An 18,269-nucleotide genomic window follows, 5' to 3' on the forward strand; every position below is an offset into this window, starting at 1 on the left:
TAAATTGCTTCCTCCAAAAGGACTTCCAATAGTCATTGCTTTTTTTGAAACATATTATTTAAATAAAACGACCGGTAACACATGGCGGGAATATTTCATGCTTTATGGTATTTTTTTCGGTATTTAGACTGGTCACACTCATTGTCCGATAGTAAAATAGCGCCTCCTAAAACCGATGATAGTCTTGTTTTCAATGCTTTTGTAAACGTCTGCAAAAACCGCGATAAATAAAAACCGTTAAAACGAAAAATCAAATGTGGGTGGCATGATGTGAGTTAATATGCAGCCGGCGCATTAAAAAACCAATATCAATTGAAAATTGCAACCAAAATGAATACGTCAGAACAACATACACACACACACACAGTCATCATCGGCATTTGTTCAGATGTGTGAGTGAAAGAGAGAGGCGGAGAAAAAGAGAGCCAGAGAGAAAATAATCTCGTGGCAAAAAATGAGGCAGTACATTTCTCTTATCTGTGAAACGGCGAAAAAGTTCAGAAACAAACTTAACGTGATTTGAGAACGTTGTGCGTCTTTCCGTCTATTTTTAAGCGGGCGCCAAACTAAACCAAAAAAAGCCCTAAAACAAAGACTAAAAAAACAATAAAACACAATTTCAAATATAACTTAGGAGTGAGTGAGTGTGTAAGTAGAAAAGTGTTTTTAGAGTGGCGTGATAAACACACCGTCACAGACACACACCTATACACGTGCGACGCTGCCTGTGGTGCATGCTTGTGTGTGTGTATGTTCGCTACTGAGCAATTGTGCAGTTTTGTGAAAGTTTTTGCGAAAGTTTTATCAATTAAAGCGCAACGTAGACTATCTAATAAATATATAAATGAAATTTGAATACTCCAATAAACTGATGTAAATAAAGGAAATAATTGAAAAAACGTGTTGACGCCAACGCAACATTTGAATTTATGCTGGTATTACGTGTGCGTTTGAGTGCGTGTGTGTGTGTGCGTGCGTTCTTATTGGCAAAACGTCATTTTATATAATCGTTGATTTATTTCGAACCACGATCTGTTGATATCTCCGCTGATTTCTATATGTTTTATTCTGATAATCGTTGCATGTGTGTGCCTCATCTCGATAAATCCCGCCTCTGCCTTGTAGAACTGAGAATATAACTCTCTGAAATAGGTAAGTCAGGATATGATTATACTCTCTTTAGCCGGCTTTCTTTTATGTTTTTGTTGTTTTTGAGGAATCACGCCATCTTATCTGACCTTCAGCTCTTTCCCTCTTGACCCAATTTATGGTCCACAATGCTGGTGCAAGCGCAACTGCACTTTCCTTATGCAATTGGTTGCCATTGGCAGCCAGACTTATTTTGTTTGCTGTTTGTTTATTGATTTGTTTGGCTTTCGCCACTTGTTTACAGTCGAGCTTTCATAAGTTACTCACTTCAAGTGCAAAAAATAAATAAATATGCGTAGATTTTTTATAAGACTTTGATAAAAAAATTCCTCAATGTGACGCATTTTATTTCAAAAATAAAATTGTAAATCTTTCTTATCATTTGTACATAACAATATAATAAATGATAAAGTTGTTACATTTCTTCTACTATGGAGACTTTTCTTACGCATAAGATGATTCGTCATCACTACTTAATGTGTTTTAAGACTTAAATTGTGTTCTACTTTAAAATTAAATTAATAGTAATGTTTATTGCGATTTGTAACAAAATGTCTGTGGAAGTAATTGTAATTAAAAATTTAATTGGATTTATAATAACTATTGAGGGCTTGAGTTCAAAACATTAATTTTAATAATTTTTTACATTTATTTGAAATAAAATTTAACGACTTTAAAGCTTAAGCTCTGTATACCAAAATATTTCGGCATCATGAAGTTCCACTGTATTTTACGACTGGCTTACCGTTATTTTTAACCTGTTAATTGCATTCTTTCCCAAGGCAGTTTAAATTGTAATTAGATGCGGAGTGGAGAGTCCCATTCCGTTTTAAACCTACGCACATAAACAAATTCTCTCTCCTCTCTCTCTGTATTTTTTTTTTTAATTTTTCTTCTCTCTCTTGATGGATTTCCCCAACTTGGCTTGCACGTGTAAAATTCTTGTAACGTGCTCTGCGCAAGCTCGCTCTTACAATACATACATATATATATATATATATCTCGCTCTTTGTCTCGGCTTGTTATACCAACTGAAAATCATGCGAGTTTTATCTTTTGTGGGTGAGCGTGTGTCATCTGTTTTTAATACCTTGCGACCAGCTGAGCAGTGGGTGGTGGGTGGTATGGGTGGTTGCACTTTTTATGCCACGCTTTTGTTTCTAGGGCGCGGCCTCTTCTTTTTTGTGCCGGAAACACGCCTCCTCCAGACAGCCGAGGTGGAAGCACTTAATAATCGTAATAGTTATTCCATAGGTGGCACATTCAGACCAGGGAGCGATTTAAAAGTTCAACCGGATCTGATATATACCTCCGATAAGCAAGCTGACGTGCCCACGTCCACAAGTCGGTCGATTCCGGGTGGCATGGCAAAAAAGTGGTAAATGTGGCAAGTAAGAAGTGCAGACCGCAGCCCTAGAATACAACACCAGCTGAAGCAATAACCGGTAAAGTTTTCCTAGGTCTTAAAGAAAAGTGATCAGATTACTGTGATCTTCAAATGATTCTTAGCTTGAATGAAGGTGTATTATTATTTTAGTCAACAAGTTGATAACATTCGTTAAAAGGTCAGAAATGGATAGGTAGCAAAAGTGGTTTAGTTTAGTTAACAATGAAGTTGAAATACTAAATACTGATCAATAATTTTTACATTACCCTTAATTACAAGTTATATATTTTAATATGAAAGTTTTTATATAACACTTTACTAAAAAAACTCTTAATAATTTTTGAAATGGTATTCCAACTTGATTGAAAAGTGTTCTCTTGAAATACAAACTTATGGAAGTCCTTGAGTTTTTGAAATGATAATAGAAGAGGCACAATCTTTACAAGTCTACAGTTCAAGAGGTGAGATTTACAGGGTTTTTGAATGGCGGAAATAAACTTTCGAGGTCCTCTATTATATCTTTTAAGTACAAATATCTTTAAGGACCTTGAGGTAGGGAATCTTAAACTGTATTTTCTGTTTTCATTTAAAATACTTCATTAAATCTAGCTTATGGGAATTTAATAGCAGACACCATCCGGAAGAATGCCTGGTGGTGGGTGGTAAAACGCCCATTGTTTCACCACCTGAAATGACTCCCCGCTATTTTGGAAAATGTTCCACCTTGTGGGTGGGCGGGCCACGTTTGCCGGTCTCAGCTTTCATTCATGGCCAGACCGCCCACATTTCCGTCCGACTCTCAATTGTGGTTGCCTCATGTAAACAGTTTGCTCTTTGACCTTTCCACACTTTGCCCCTGGCTCTCTCACTCGCTTTCTCGCTCTCTCTCTCTCTCTGTCTGTCTCGTTTGCTCTTCGCCCTGAACACACAGTACAGTACTCTCAAAATTTCTCTCTCTTTTTCTCTCTTCGCCGCAATATTCTTGTACTTTGTTTTAAGTTTTGCGGCGGCAACATTTCCCCTGAAACTCATACGATTTTCAGCTGGTATAACGAAGGAAAACGTGCCACATTGCTTGCCGCTTGCCACCCAACCAGCCCTCACTGATACCCGCCTCTTCGCCGTCCCTTTCGCCCATCGCCTCGTGACTTTTCCCATTACACCATTGAAGGAAATGATGGAAAATTTTTAGTCAGTTTTACATAAAATCGTTTGAAATTTATGAGATTAATACTTTTATTTTAAAGTATTTTTGGGGCTTCAAATTAATAGTATAGTTTATAAATTTATAAAAATAATTAAGTTTGGCCTAGACTTTGAGAGCTCTGTAATTTGATAATTAAAAATTTTTCTCCGTGCAGTTGTAGTTGGTGATTTTTTCGTATTCTCTTTGTCTCATCGGGCGCAGAGTCAAAAATAGTCACGCGATGTCTGGGCGACTGATGTCTGACCCACACCCGCCCCCTTTTTCCTACCCTCAGCCAGCTGCCCCCGGAATTCGGGTTGTAATTTCCAATCTGTAATCGGCCTGTTGCCCAACCCTCGATTTGGCAGTTTGCCAGTCCCTTCAACAGCTTAACTTAACCGTTATATTTCGATATCATTCGATGCAACAGCTGCAGATTGGTTTTACATCTCTCCCTATTTCCATTTATGTATAGCTTTGTTCTTCTTGTAACTTCAGATTTGACATTTAAATTAGATGCATTGTATTTGGAGAGATTTCTAATGATAGATTGGATGTTCACAGAATTGATTTAGAATTTGATTTAGAAACGAAATCTATCTATAACTTGGGAGATATTTATATTCATTCATGATGATTCTTATCCTGTTATAATTATTAAAACAAACGACATTTTTTCAAAATGCATTATTTCTCAAAGATTTTATTAGCTTAAATTTCGTAGAAATGTTGCTTGGATTCCCGTTTCTATTTCTGGTTGGCATGCCAACCAATTTTTGTACCTTGTTTGCGGTTCAAAAAATGTTCTATGTTTGGCAATCATCAGGTTTGGAAAACAAGTCGTTAGTATCTCAGTTTTTGGAGCCAGTGGCTTGGAAAAAGGGGGGCCTTTTAAGACTAAGAAGTCCTATAACTAAAGGTAATAATAAACCCCTTTTAATCTAAGCCCCTGGATCGTATGAGCATTATTTGTGTTTGTTTTAGTCATGACTTTGGTTGATTTTCTAACCGGTTTTCGCGCAGTACCGCTTCGATTAAACCGGGCTTTTGGCTTTGCCACTTACTTTACTGCCCCCCAACTCTCACGATCATTGCCAAAGTTTGTTTTCCTCTGGAAAATTTCACTCGAGCACGTGCTCAACGGTTGATGGTCACTCTAAAGATAAGTACTCGCTTGTCTAGGTCATTTATTTTAGCGCTACGCTTCTGCCTTACTTTCACACACACATCTACCTATCTTACATACATACATATATATCTCGAGCATTCATACGAAGTGAGCGAGTGCAAAAGAGAGTCTGCCGATCTTTCTTTTTCTCCCAGTGTGGGTGTACTACTCTCTCCTTTCTCTCTTTTGCGGAGGCAATAATCAAATTTATTTTCAGTTCGCCTCCAAAACACACCCACATACACGGTCACTCGCCTGTTTGTTTGTTTGCCATGTTTGTTACTCTTTCTCTGTGGCTCGTTTTCATTCAATGAAATATTCAACGCCCGCCCCGTGCAAATGTTGTTCTCACTTGCTGATGCTGTTGAGGCCACACAGGGAATATTTTCTGATAGTTGCCACACATAGATTCTAGAACGTAATGTAAAGCTATTTTAGAGATAGAAATTTAAACGAAGATAACATTTTCAATACATATTATTTGGAATATGCTTGTTATAGTTTCAATTTCAGTTAACTAGGCCCTACACTACTTTTATATTAAATTAGAATTTTGGAGTCTATAATATGTACCCTAAGCTATGCTTAGTTCTAAACTTGTAAAGCTTTTAGGTCATCACAATTATGTGGTTTAAGCTAATGAGCTTATAATGTTTGGGCAGAAAAATATAATTGTGTATATTGCTCTCATTTTATAAAGATTGATTATTATGTTATATAATGATATGATTAACCAAATTTTGATTATGTTTTTTACTATTAAAATTCTTTTTTAATCACTTTACATATTTGCATAATTTTTGTTCTGTGTAGCTTTGTTGTTGTCTTTTTTTTCAATCTCGTTTGAGCAATTTTTCTCGTTTTTATATGTGTACTGCGACTGCAAAAAAAAGTATTTTTATTTTGGACTTTGACACAGTCATACGATGATTTTGTTACCCCATTATTCGCCCGAGAACGACCGCTCGAGGAAGGGAGACAGACATACAGAGAGATATAGCAGACACTCACGTAATGCCGCCTGCATGGAAATAAATGAATCAAATGTTGCAATTTCATTTAAAATTTTGCATTATGCGCATTCGCGGCAGTCAGTATAATGTCGCATTCTCACATTTTCACTTTACACCAACGCTGTCTACGCCTGCCCCCTCCCGGTTACCAATGTCAAGGCAATCAGTTCCCGTTTACTACAATTTCCCATAGAACCCGGCACCTTGACCAAAGTTCAAGTAACATTTATGCAAGCTCTACTCTATAGTAGCACACTGAATTGTAAACAATATACCAGCTGATCGGGGGAAGTATGCCACCTGTATAGCAAAATAAAGGGTATAAGAAAGTATTTCTAAAAGGTAAAAAGTTGAGTCATTTTGTTGTTTTTCTGATGCGCAACTTGATGATATAAAGTTAAATATATCAAATATTTGTATGAAATACACAAATGAAGTCCACGTAAGTGGACACGTTTTTATAACAACGGAATACGACGTGGTGACGTGTTCTTTATAAGTTAAAGTTTTCTCTTTGTTGGTTTACTATACAATTAATGTAGAACGCTGGGCACTCGAATTTTGGCATTGTTCGGTGATTTCGTAATGTCTGAGCTTGTGGCTTTAAGCGATCTTGGACTTTGCCTGCTCATTTCATTTTTGTAAAGTTGCAATTCCATTTCAGAGTCAGCAAAAATAATAACAGTTTATTTTCAAGTTCGAGGTTTGCTCTACTTAATACTCTTTATTTTGGTTTTTCCGTTGGGTTTCCAGTTTTATTTTGTGATTTAGTCAAGCATAACGTGTTCGTTTGCTCAATGCCTTTCAGCGGGCTGCAATCTGTCGTGCAATGAACGCAAATAATAATAGCAATCAATACGAAAACGGAAAAGCTTGTGTATTTTAGCACTGCAGCGGTGGGAAACAATAAGGAAAAAAAACAGTTACAAGTACCCACCTTTGTCAGTTGTAATTAATAGAAGGTTGGTGCCTTTGTTTTAATAGAAGCAATTAAGTGAGTTTCACCCTTAAATTAGAAACAGTTTGCAATGTGCAATAGGGTGATTGTAGGGTGCAGTTTAACTGGTGATTTACTAGAAGTGGGAAGGCCTTACATATAGCTTTAAAAGAGCTCTTAGCCTCTTAATCAGCTAATCTTTATATGACAATAACTTTCCAAAAATAAACTGTTTACTTGCTGAAACTCTCATTTCTGAAAGTGCATTTCAACCGAACCATAACGCTAATCTATATATGCAACTTTATTGAAGCGTAATATTCGTAATTACCATTTGTTTATGGTTAATTTTATTGTTTACCAGCCAAAATTATTGTTTTTTTTAAGATTAATTTTAACAATGGAATCAAAATTTGATCAAACAAACTTAAATAAAGTAAAAATTACACTTTTAAAAATACTTGAATTTAAGTATTTATCAAGATCAACTCGGAGTGTTATTGCTGAAATGTCGCATGATGGCTGTTGACCTTTTGTACCGGCTAAAGTGCTCGTTGTAAGACATTACGCATACGCCTGGTGTGCCTATGTTATCTAACCCCCCCTCAAGGTTTACGATTCGGATCAGATTGAATCAGTTCTCCGAGTAGTGCTTATTTAGGCACAACAACCATAATTTTTTCACATGTGCGACATGCCGCACTGCTGTCGAGCAGAGTCGGGAGGTGATTTGGGGGTGGAGGCGTGTCGCGTCCAAAGTGCGGATTACAGTAATCACAAGCTTAATGTGCACAATTTCCTTATTGTTTTCAAACGGACCATGATGATTGCTTAGTTAGAGAGAACAATCGACATAACCTTTGTTTCTATTTTAACACGCCATTCTCTTCTCGTTTCGTAAGTCCGTCTCTCTCTTTTTGTTTGCTTTGGAGTTTCAACTTTGACCCCGGTGTTCAAGATCCAAGTGTTCAACATTGGTGAAATGTGAATATGATTGTACCCCGACCCATGGGGATATGTAAAGCTAAACGATTTGATATTTTCATTTAATTTTCATTCATTAACCAGCAACGGCGGCTAAACAACTTTCGCCTATGCTCGTGCCGCTCAAAAGCTTTGAACTTTGCACAGTGGTTTAGTTCGAAATAAAACTGTAGACTAAGTTCAAGTTTAACTACAGGTGGTTTATGGTGTCCTAATCAGTTTTAAGCAGTTTTTATTGCTTTTCAAATGGTTGGTTTAAGAAAATTAGTACAAGTTGTATACTAAAAAGAAAATTAAAGAGAATTTTACTAAGTCTTATAATGAGGTTACCACTGTGCGGATTGTTTTGCTAACTGACTTTTTTCACATATTTAAATACCGAATTGTGTGTTGTTTTTTTTTTGATGTCTTCGTTATATTTTCATATTCCCTTTCTTCGCAAACAAAACACGTATCCACAACGTTTACGGCTGCTCGGAGTTTTAACCATATGTCAAGAGGTAGAAGAGGGATAACCGAGCAGAAGATCTGTATTTTTGGGGCCAGTTCAATGCACTCCACGGCAGTCGACTGAAACATAGTTTCACATTTGTATACCCTTTTTATATATATTCGCCAGCAACATATCACATGGTTGGCTGGCGAGTTTCATGCGATTGCATAAGAAACGAACTTTGGGCATGCTCATGCTCTGCGTTGTTTATCAGTGACGGCAGATTCTAAGGAAGCCATTTGATATCGTCTTTCAGAGCGGATAAACCTTGGTCCGCCGGACTTTGGCCCTTGCCTTCAATATTTGTTCATAAATAAACAAAAAACAAAAAAGTCACGAAGGTGGTGTTCTTTTGTAAGTTGTGTAAGTGAATGCCAAAGAATTTGTATAGTTTCTATTGATGTCCCCGACCTATGCCAATGTTTCTCTATGCCTCCAACTAATGGATCAAATCAAGAGAGAAAGAGAGAGAGGAGACAGTGAATGTGTGAGAGCTTGAGAATACGATTATGCAATCTCTCTCTTGCTTTTTATTTTAAACTGTCTGTCTAATTTTAATTTTGCTCTATATATCCTCTATATGCTGTTGATACTACCTCTCTAAGTTTATATATATGTTCTTATTATCTAAGTTTTGTTTTTATTTTTCGGCTAATAACCAGAAAAATCAAAGATTTGTTTGGACTTCAATTGCTGATTTTGATTATGGTAACCATGAAGGCCAGAAATAATGTTGCCTAATGGCTACGATTTGATTATTTTTTATTTATTTTAAGAAATCAAATGGGAAATTACTTTCTGTTCTAAGATATTATTCAAAGATAACTTTATGTTTTTTTTTCATTAAACACTTTTGGTTTTGGTTTTTTGCAATTTCATAGTTTCCGTTTTGTTTTCTTTCGAATTTCCCCCACCATTTGTTGTCTTATCTCATTTTTCACTACATAAATGCATATATTCGTTCTCTTTCCGGTTGCAGGTGAAAACAACAAACAGCAGAACATCTGGAGTGGGACACACCTGACATCATCGTTTTATTGTTGCATCCATTGTTTGTTCGTTCTTGCCATCAATCAGAGCTAAGCTCTCTTGGAGGATACACAACCCTCACACCTCTCACATTATTCCACCACCCACCATCAAGATAACCCATTGAATTTGAAGATCGGACAAAGAAAAAAACAAACGGCAAGATGTTCATCGAAGATGATGCCAAGTAAGTATATATATTATATCTGTTTAAATAGTGGCTTGCTTTCGTGTTTTTTCATAAGAATATATATGTTTAGTTTTAGCTTTTGGTTGTGGATGGTTTCGGATGGGGAATATTATTTAAATGGTTCATAAAGCTACATTTAGAATACTGTCTTTCATTTACAAACTTACAGAGATTGTAGCTATAGATTTAAGGATCCAGAATTTAAGCTACTGGAAGAAAACTAAAAAGAATTCAGCATTTAAGTTCAAAGTTTACTAAAAACATTCATTATATGATCTAAAAAATTCCCAGTGACATACTGCAACCTTTTTAGATCATAGGTCTAGGAAATTGACGTCATGCCCGCTTGCGCAATCCAAGTTCAAGGCTGTCATTCGATTTGCTTATCAGGCCGGCACTCACACACGATGGCTTTATCAAGTGTGCAGTCTTCGAATACATTTTGCAATATGGATTATAAAAAGTGGAGCCACGCGTTTAGATCGCTAACATATATGAAAAGCCATATATTATATATGCTTATGTATATAAATAAATGTCAATCTCATGATGACTCGTTTCTAAAGATAACTAACTTCTAAGTTAGTTCTGTGTTAGTAACTGGTTTTTAAATTAATCCAACTACGTGCGATAATCAATTCTGGATAAGCAAAATTCCTAGTAAAAGGCCTTGCAGTATTTTAAAAATGAAAATCATAATTTTAATTAATTGAGAATTGCGATAATATGCTTATCTAGTGTTCTGGTTGCGAGCGTTCAAATTTTAATAAGCAAACAAAATTCAAAAATATTTGTCATGAGTTTTTTTTTTCTATATGCAATTATAAATAACGTGATAGAAAATGGACGTAATGGCGGCACTCCTAACGGATTTAAAAAAAAAGTGAGATTTATTGATAAATTTTGTTGGGAGATATTTTCGGTTGTTGATAAGTACAAAAATAACTTGGAGATAGGCCATGTTGAGGAAGTAGATCCGTTACCTACTTGGTTTTTTAACCAAGAATTAGGTCACAAAATTGTGGCAAGTATTTTGTATTTCGGATCATAAAGATTGAAATATGGTAAATTTCCTTGATTTTTGGCATGTTTTATGGGGCACTTGTGTCAAACAATCTAAGGCTAAGGTATGTAGATTTGATTTTGATAGCTGATAAGAAACCAGACTTATTCGAAGGGTCCAGACGAGTGCCAGACGTACACTTAAGTTTTTCGTTTCATTACAATAGCCAATTACTGAACAACGCGAGGGGTAAGGGTGTTGTACTTACGATTCGGGGCGGACTTCGGTTCGTTACGGCTAAACAATCTGTAGCTGATAAAAAGCCGAACGAACACTTTTCACTGCTCTCTAGTTGTTATCGCAACGTTTTGAAAAGCGTTTTCTGAGCACCGATCGGTCGTATCGAAACTGAGGAGCGTGAGAGTGTCTACCCCTTTCCGCTTTCGGACTTGCAAGACCTGCTAACTAACAGTGGCAGCAACGGCAGGTGGTGATATCAGTTGGTTTTCGGCTTGCGACGGCGCTACAACAAGTGGGTGGGTGCAATGTGAGAATTTGTTCGAATCCACGAACCAACCGGGTGTATACGTGATGACAATTGCAGAAGCGGGAAACCAATAGTTTCTTTCCCTGCTCAACAAATTTGCATACCAATTGGCAACTAATTTGTATTTTTTATTGCCTTTACAGAATGGACAGCTTCTTTGTGAAGAGCGCTATTGGCGCGATCATGGCGATCTCCTTCGTCTACGACATCATAACTCTGCCGGTTTACTTGGTGCTGCAAAAACCCTGGAAACGCCGGCAGGACTCGCGTCGCGTTAAGGTAAGTGTTTGGTCAAGGCTACGGATTAACTTTTCTAATGGAAAATAATGGAAAAAAAGCCACTTTCGTACCTGGCCAATCAGTGCTACACACACTGCTGGCTGGCTGGCTGTAACTATCTCTAGAATCGTGTAGTTAAAATACTTTCGACTTTGCACTGGACGTTCCAAAGTACAGGGAACTGGCTACTTGGCTACAATCGCTTGCCTTAGTTTCTCGTATATATATATTTATATATATTATATTTTAGAAACTGTTGCACCCTTGCTGCTTATCAGTTTGATTTAGTTTTTTCCACAATTAATATTCCTTACCGAAAAGCTTGCTCCAGGCAGGTGTCTCTTCTTTTTTGGCTAATCTTTGTGCATGGCAAGTTTTGATTTATTGACCAGGTCCACTTTTTTTCACTATCTAATTGTCTTTATCAGGGATTCGCTTTTTTATGCAACAAGCTATTTCCTTGCTTTCGTTTTGCTTTATTTCGGGAATGTTAGAACGCCTAATCAGGGTAGAAAATGATAATTGCACTGGTTGTCAGGCCATATAGACAAGGTAGGTGGTCCTGATAAGAGAATTGTGCAGTGGAAAGCAATAGCAGGGTTTGTTAGTTGCTCTAAAAACTCAGGAAGTTAACTTTTATAAGTAAATTCGAATAACATTGAGGAAAAGCATTCATAGAGTTGTAACTCATGTTTTCGAATAGTTCTAGTTAGCTAAACAAGTAACAAACGCCTTTCCTGTCAGTTGAAAAATACTATAAGAGATTTAACTGATAACATACCCCGGAAAATAAATTAGTCATATTCCCTAAAAAGCGATAAACATGGCATTTAGAAGCTGGTTCTCGCCGCCCGTCGTCGAAGCCGATGATGACGGGGATGAGTTAGTTGATCCGCAAACCACCCTTAGGGAGAAGTGCCAGGAAAAGGGTCATATCAAGTCCTTGTACGACAAGTACCAAGAGTGCAATGATCGTGTAAATAGCAAGTCCAAAACCACTGAGACTTGCGTGGAGGAGTTATATGACTTCGTTGCTGAATTGGATCATTGCGTTGCCCATAAGCTCTTTTCAAAACTAAAGTAAATGAAAATTCAAGAAGAAATATCTCAAAATGAAACTGCATAGCAATAAATTGGCAATTAAATAAACAATCCTATGGAATTTATATTGTCTAAATTATTAATTTAATGAAAATGTTAGCCATATAATAGATAGAACAAAAATATAAGCATTTCCAGCTTTAACTCGTTTAGGAAAAGCCCCAGCTGAGGAACTTAATTTTTATCTGATTTTTCACTATCTAAATGGAACGCTTTTTGGTTGGCCTTTTCAGTGGGCTGATAAGGTTTATGGGTTTTGGTTATGCGACGAAACATCGACGGCTTGCATCATAAATTTTTGTGCTATAAACTTTATAAACAATAAATTGGTTTACATTGCTTTAAGCCAAATCCGCTTGGTGAATCATAAATAAGAATTATTTATATATATTAGAGGTCAGGAATCAGGAAATCTTTATCCGTTACTATGGCTAAACTAGCTTCTCATCGCATATCTCAACTCCTCCTTCCCCTACAGGCCAAGCTAATTAACCCGAAAATGTTGGTCGATGAGTCCAAGTACGCGCCGGATGACATTGAGGTTTTATTTTGCAAATGTGTTTTTAATAGTTTAATAATACTATCTGTTATGGAACATACACGTACACGTACACACACACACATATACACATACACAACACACATTGGGGCACCCCCATACAACACACACACATACACAATACACAAGCACAATGAATGTTCCAAGGATTGGTGATCGTATCCAGAGTTGAATCCCCTGTTTGGAGACTCTCTTTTGGTGTTGGTCAACGAAACATGATCTCCTGAGTTATGGCCCTCACCTCAACCAAAACCCTCAAAAAATCTCACATGTCTGTTATCTCTCTGTCGATTTTACTTATTGTGGTCCCTCCCCTAATCTGGCGTTATTTTTTAAATCGCAAACCTCTGACACAACATTCTAACTAATCGCCCGCGATTTTGCACATTTTCCAGGCAAAGATCGTGAAGAACGATGACAATGAGCTGACCTACCGGACTACGGATCCACCGCGTGATGTCCACGTGAAGATGTTGCAGGAGAACATCGATACGCTGGAGAAGGTCTTTAACTATGTGGCCAAGACGTACACTTCCAAGCGTTGTCTGGGCACCCGTCAGATCCTAAGCGAGGAGGATGAGGTGCAACAGAATGGACGTGTCTTCAAGAAGTACAATTTGGGAGACTACAAATGGAAGACTTTCACCGAGGCGGAGCGCACGGCGGCTAATTTCGGACGCGGTCTGCGAGAACTGGGACAGAAACCACGCGAGAACATTGTCATCTTTGCCGAAACGCGGGCCGAGTGGATGATCGCTGCCCATGGATGCTTCAAGCAGGCTATGCCCATTGTCACCGTCTATGCCACACTTGGAGATGATGGAGTGGCTCACTGTGAGTATATTGCATAACTATTTATGCGCTTCCGAAATAACATTTGAATCTGTTGCCAGGCATCACCGAAACGGAAGTCACCACGGTTATCACCTCTCACGATCTGTTGCCCAAGTTCAAGACTCTGTTGGACAAATGCCCGCTGGTCAAGACTATTATCTACATTGAGGATCAACTGCAAAAGACGGAAACCACTGGCTTCAAGGACGGCGTCAAGATCCTGCCCTTCAACCAGGTCGTCAAGTCTGGACAAGACAGCAAATTCGGTACGTGTTAAAAGGGCTTAAAATACCGTTTATTTTATTCTCGATCAAAAGCTAAATTATCCTGATAATAATGAGCATTACGATCACACTGAAAAGGTTTTCGTCTCCACACGTTCCTTATCGACATTATTCTCACGTGCCGGAGACCTTGCCCTCGATGTGGAAGTGGCCACTGATACTGTGGGTAGTTCATCGTCAGCCACCTCATCACCTATCCTTTCGAATTCTTCAGTTTTCTCGGCAACTTCTTCGCCGTAACCTTTGTTAAATTCGTCTTCAGTCAGGTTGTTGCAATAGCGCCATCTGTTGGATAAGTAAGCTATTGCAATGAATCTTCTAAGAATCTTAACTTACCTCATGTCAGTGCTAGATAACTCGACCGGCTGCAACAGGATCGGTTTCGCTTGCTGTACAAATTCTTTCACAAGGCTTGGACCTGGACCAAAGTCCAATTCCTCCGCTTTGGCCTCAAGTGTGACTCCTTCTGATATCTTGACCCCGTCTCCACCATGTCTTGAGGAATATGTTCGATATGCCCGAAGGACGAGAACGCCGCAGTATACGCCAAAAAGTGTGAAAAATACAAAGCAGCTTCTCGGCTTTCCTGTTGTTTCACCCAGCAAAGCGTTGCACTGGTGCACACATGTCAAGGGCGTCAGTGTGATGAACTCCTCCACTACATCAGACATTCTGAACTTTGTCTTTTAACTAAAATTTTACTATTTACAAATTTTGGAAGAATTGTTCTTCTATACCGAAGGAATTCGGTACTGATAGAAAAATTGACAAGATAAAGACTAGCATGCTCTGCTCATAGAACTACTTCGATGTTATACCAAAATCTGATCGAGAATGAAATTATTGGAAAAGCTTACTGATTTCTAAACAATCATATTAATTTAACTTTGTTTCTTTCCATAGAACATGTGCCACCCAAGGGCGATGACATTGCCATCATCATGTACACTTCCGGCTCTACTGGTACACCCAAGGGAGTCCTTCTGTCTCACAAGAACTGCATTGCCACGATGAAGGGCTTCGTTGACATGGTACCCATCTATCCGGATGATGTTCTGATCGGATTCCTGCCCCTGGCTCACGTTTTTGAATTGGTTGCGGAGAGTGTGTGTCTAATGACCGGTGTGCCTATTGGTTACTCGACTCCGTTGACCCTGATCGACACTAGCAGCAAGATCAAGCGTGGCTGCAAGGGAGACGCCACTGTTCTAAAGCCTACATGCATGACTTCGGTGCCACTGATCCTCGATCGTATCTCCAAGGGCATTAATGACAAGGTCAATTCGGGCTCGGCGTTCCGGAAAGCACTCTTCAAATTCCTTTACCAGTACAAAGTCAAGTGGGTGCAGCGGGGCTACAAGACGCCGCTCATTGACAAGTAAGAAGAGTGCCCTTATCATGGTCATGGGTTGGTAACTAAATCTATTATTCATTTCCAGATTGGTGTTCAAGAAGGTGGCAAAACTGATGGGTGGAAAAGTGCGCATTATCATGTCCGGTGGAGCACCTCTGTCAGCGGACACCCATGAGCAAATCAAGACCTGTCTGTGCTTGGAGCTGATTCAGGGCTATGGCCTCACGGAAACCACTTCTGGAGCCACAGTAATGGATTGTAAGTCATTGCTTAGTCAAGCTTGTATTTCAAATTAATTAATTGTTTTTAAATCTAAATTAAGACCGTGATATGACCTATGGAAGAACTGGAGGACCTTTGACTGTCTGCGACATCCGTCTGGTTAACTGGGAAGAAGGAAACTACCGCGTCACAAACAGGCCATACCCTCAGGGAGAGGTTCTCATTGGCGGCGAGTGTGTCTCCCAGGGTTACTATAAGTTGCCTGGCAAGACCAACGAGGATTTCTTTGAGGATGACGGACAAAGATGGTTCAAAACCGGCGACATTGGCGAAATCCAAGCTGATGGCGTACTTAAGATTATTGGTAAGTCTATAAACCCAACATTCCACCATCGTTTGATTAACATCCGCTTCCTTTAGATCGTAAGAAGGATCTGGTTAAGCTGCAGGCCGGCGAATATGTCTCCCTTGGCAAGGTTGAATCTGAGTTGAAGACGTGCGGAATTATCGAGAACATTTGCGTCTACGGAGATCCCACGAAGCAGTTCACAGTGGCGCTGGTCGTCCCCAACCAAAATCATCTAGAGGAGCTTGCCCAGAAACATGGACTAGGTGATAAGACCTTCGAGGAGCTGTGCTCTTCGCCCATCATAGAAAAGGCTATACTCAAGGAAATCGCCGAACATGCGCGGAAATGTAAGTTACTATGACTAGTTGACTACTTGTTGAATGAACTAAACATGATTTGTTTAATGTTATAGGTAAATTGCAAAAGTATGAGGTGCCAGCCGCCATTACATTGTGTAAGGAGGTGTGGTCTCCGGACATGGGACTAGTAACGGCCGCATTCAAGCTGAAGCGCAAGGATATCCAGGATAGATATCAGCATGATATTAACCGCATGTACGCCTCATGAAAATCAATGTACTAAACCAGAGGTATCAGATGAAGCAACGACAACAACACGGAGACAACAACATTAGTGGAGCAGCAGCAATGAAGCTAGTGTGTACTAATGGCAATTTAGTAGCACCCCACACGGCATTAGCATGCATACCAAATCCAAAACCAAACTAGCTTAAGTCCAAAAAGATCTGAACGCCGAGTAATATACGTATATACGACAAAACGATAAGTCACACTGGGCATGTAAAGATAGAAAGTTCTCATTCTCTTACCAATTGGTTTTGTCTCTACTTGTTTGCTAGAATTTTGAAAATTACTCGTTTTTTTTTTTATCATAATAAAAGAAAAGTCCTTTGAAGTTGTGTTGGTAGATAGCTAAAGCTGGGTTTGGTTTGGAAATGCGCTGTGTATGTGCTTAGAATGCTGTTGAACAGATTGACAATGATAAAGATAATGATAACTGATTGCCGATGATGAGAATATTGTATACTGTACAGTTTTCGGTTTTTTTTTAGTACATTTTTTGGCAAATGAATATTGCATAAACAATACTTATTTTTATATTAAGCTTAAGTGGTTGCCTATTAATTATGTACATACGATATATGTACACGCATCTATATAAATGCATATATGTGTATAATAAATCTAATAATATTTAGTGTACTTCTCTATGCTAAGTTTAATGTAATGGAATTCTTGAAGTAATGAATGAAGAATGAATGTAGAAAGAAGAAAAGAAAGCAACTTGATTATGAATTAAATGCAACAACTGAAAAGCAAAGAACGTAAGAATTTCCCTGGCAAATGCTTCTTTTTGGCGCAGAAGTGCATCTAAACACAAATGGAACCATCCAACAATTATTAAAAAAAAAAAACACAAAGGCAGAAAGGTTACAAAGGCAAATGTAAAATATATATTTTAGCTCAATTTAGTTAAAGAAAAAAAACCATCTAATGAATTTTATTAAATATTTTTATGTCACGTAACGAGAAAAGTCAAAATTAAAATGCAACAATGAAAGACTTAGTACCAAAATATAAACAAAAAAACAATGGAAAACGCTAGAAGGCCAACTGGCTAAATTAAAGATCTTAAAAAATAAAAAAAAACATTTGTTTTAGATGTGCAAGAACTTTTTGAATAAATTGTAGTCATATTTTTAGTTAAACTATGTATATTTAGGAAACGTTTAGCAATTTTTTGTGGAAACGTTGCGTTTCTTTAAAATAAAATTCAACTGATAAAAACCACATTTTCGACATCTGGAAAAACTCACGAGGGCAAGGCGTATGGTACTCGTATATCCAAATTCGAAATTGAACACTTATCACGCTGATCAAATACATTATTGTAATATTAACGAAATGAGTTACAAGTAAATAAAGATGTAAGACAATTATTACAAATAAGTATCAATGCATTATTATATTTTTGATCGTATGAAATACTGGATAAATCAATAAATGAAACTATTTTCTAGTTTTACTTGAGAGTGGTAATATGGCTCTTGATTTCGGAAGGAAAGTCTTTAAATTTCGATAATATATCGAAAAGTCAGCTATCGATCATTGGTCAGTTGATCGAAGCTTTTTTAGAACTTTATCTAGTGCTATAGCTTTTGGCTAGATCAATTTGAGGGA

At 37.9% G+C, this 18,269-nt stretch overlaps 3 protein-coding genes across 8 annotated transcripts; 2 read left to right on the forward strand and 1 right to left on the reverse strand.

Annotated features, from left to right (window-relative positions):
* The first annotated feature begins 151 nt into the window (after positions 1-151).
* LOC108104542 (long-chain-fatty-acid--CoA ligase 3) lies at positions 152-18,114 on the forward strand. 6 transcript variants are annotated; one of them, XM_017210682.2, is made up of 12 exons: positions 497-648; positions 1,126-1,152; positions 9,297-9,533; positions 11,230-11,365; positions 12,945-13,007; positions 13,421-13,859; positions 13,919-14,125; positions 15,047-15,521; positions 15,583-15,755; positions 15,820-16,083; positions 16,140-16,415; positions 16,481-18,114. In XM_017210682.2, the coding sequence occupies exons 3-12, from the start codon at positions 9,511-9,513 to the stop codon at positions 16,633-16,635; spliced, it is 2,211 nt and encodes a 736-aa protein (XP_017066171.1). In that variant the 5' UTR covers positions 497-648; positions 1,126-1,152; positions 9,297-9,510; the 3' UTR covers positions 16,636-18,114. The 6 variants fall into 6 exon arrangements, with proteins under 6 accessions (XP_017066166.1, XP_017066171.1, XP_017066165.1 ...); XM_017210677.2 differs by lacking the exons at positions 497-648; positions 12,945-13,007 and adding an exon at positions 152-270; XM_017210676.2 differs by lacking the exon at positions 12,945-13,007.
* Positions 11,390-12,531, forward strand: LOC108104544 (cytochrome b-c1 complex subunit 6, mitochondrial). The gene has a single exon (XM_017210684.1). The coding sequence runs from the start codon at positions 12,189-12,191 to the stop codon at positions 12,447-12,449; it is 261 nt and encodes an 86-aa protein (XP_017066173.1). The 5' UTR covers positions 11,390-12,188; the 3' UTR covers positions 12,450-12,531.
* Positions 14,127-15,029, reverse strand: LOC108104543. The gene is made up of 2 exons (XM_017210683.2): positions 14,480-15,029; positions 14,127-14,428 (listed from the first exon to the last, which is right to left on the reverse strand). Exons 1-2 carry the CDS (start codon positions 14,812-14,814, stop codon positions 14,209-14,211), a joined length of 555 nt encoding a protein of 184 aa, XP_017066172.1. The 5' UTR covers positions 14,815-15,029; the 3' UTR covers positions 14,127-14,208.
* Positions 18,115-18,269: the final 155 nt, after the last annotated feature.

The sequence above is a fragment of the Drosophila eugracilis genome, unplaced genomic scaffold (genome assembly GCF_018153835.1).
Source record: "Drosophila eugracilis isolate 14026-0451.02 unplaced genomic scaffold, ASM1815383v1 contig_1765, whole genome shotgun sequence".
NCBI lineage: Eukaryota > Metazoa > Arthropoda > Insecta > Diptera > Drosophilidae > Drosophila > Drosophila eugracilis.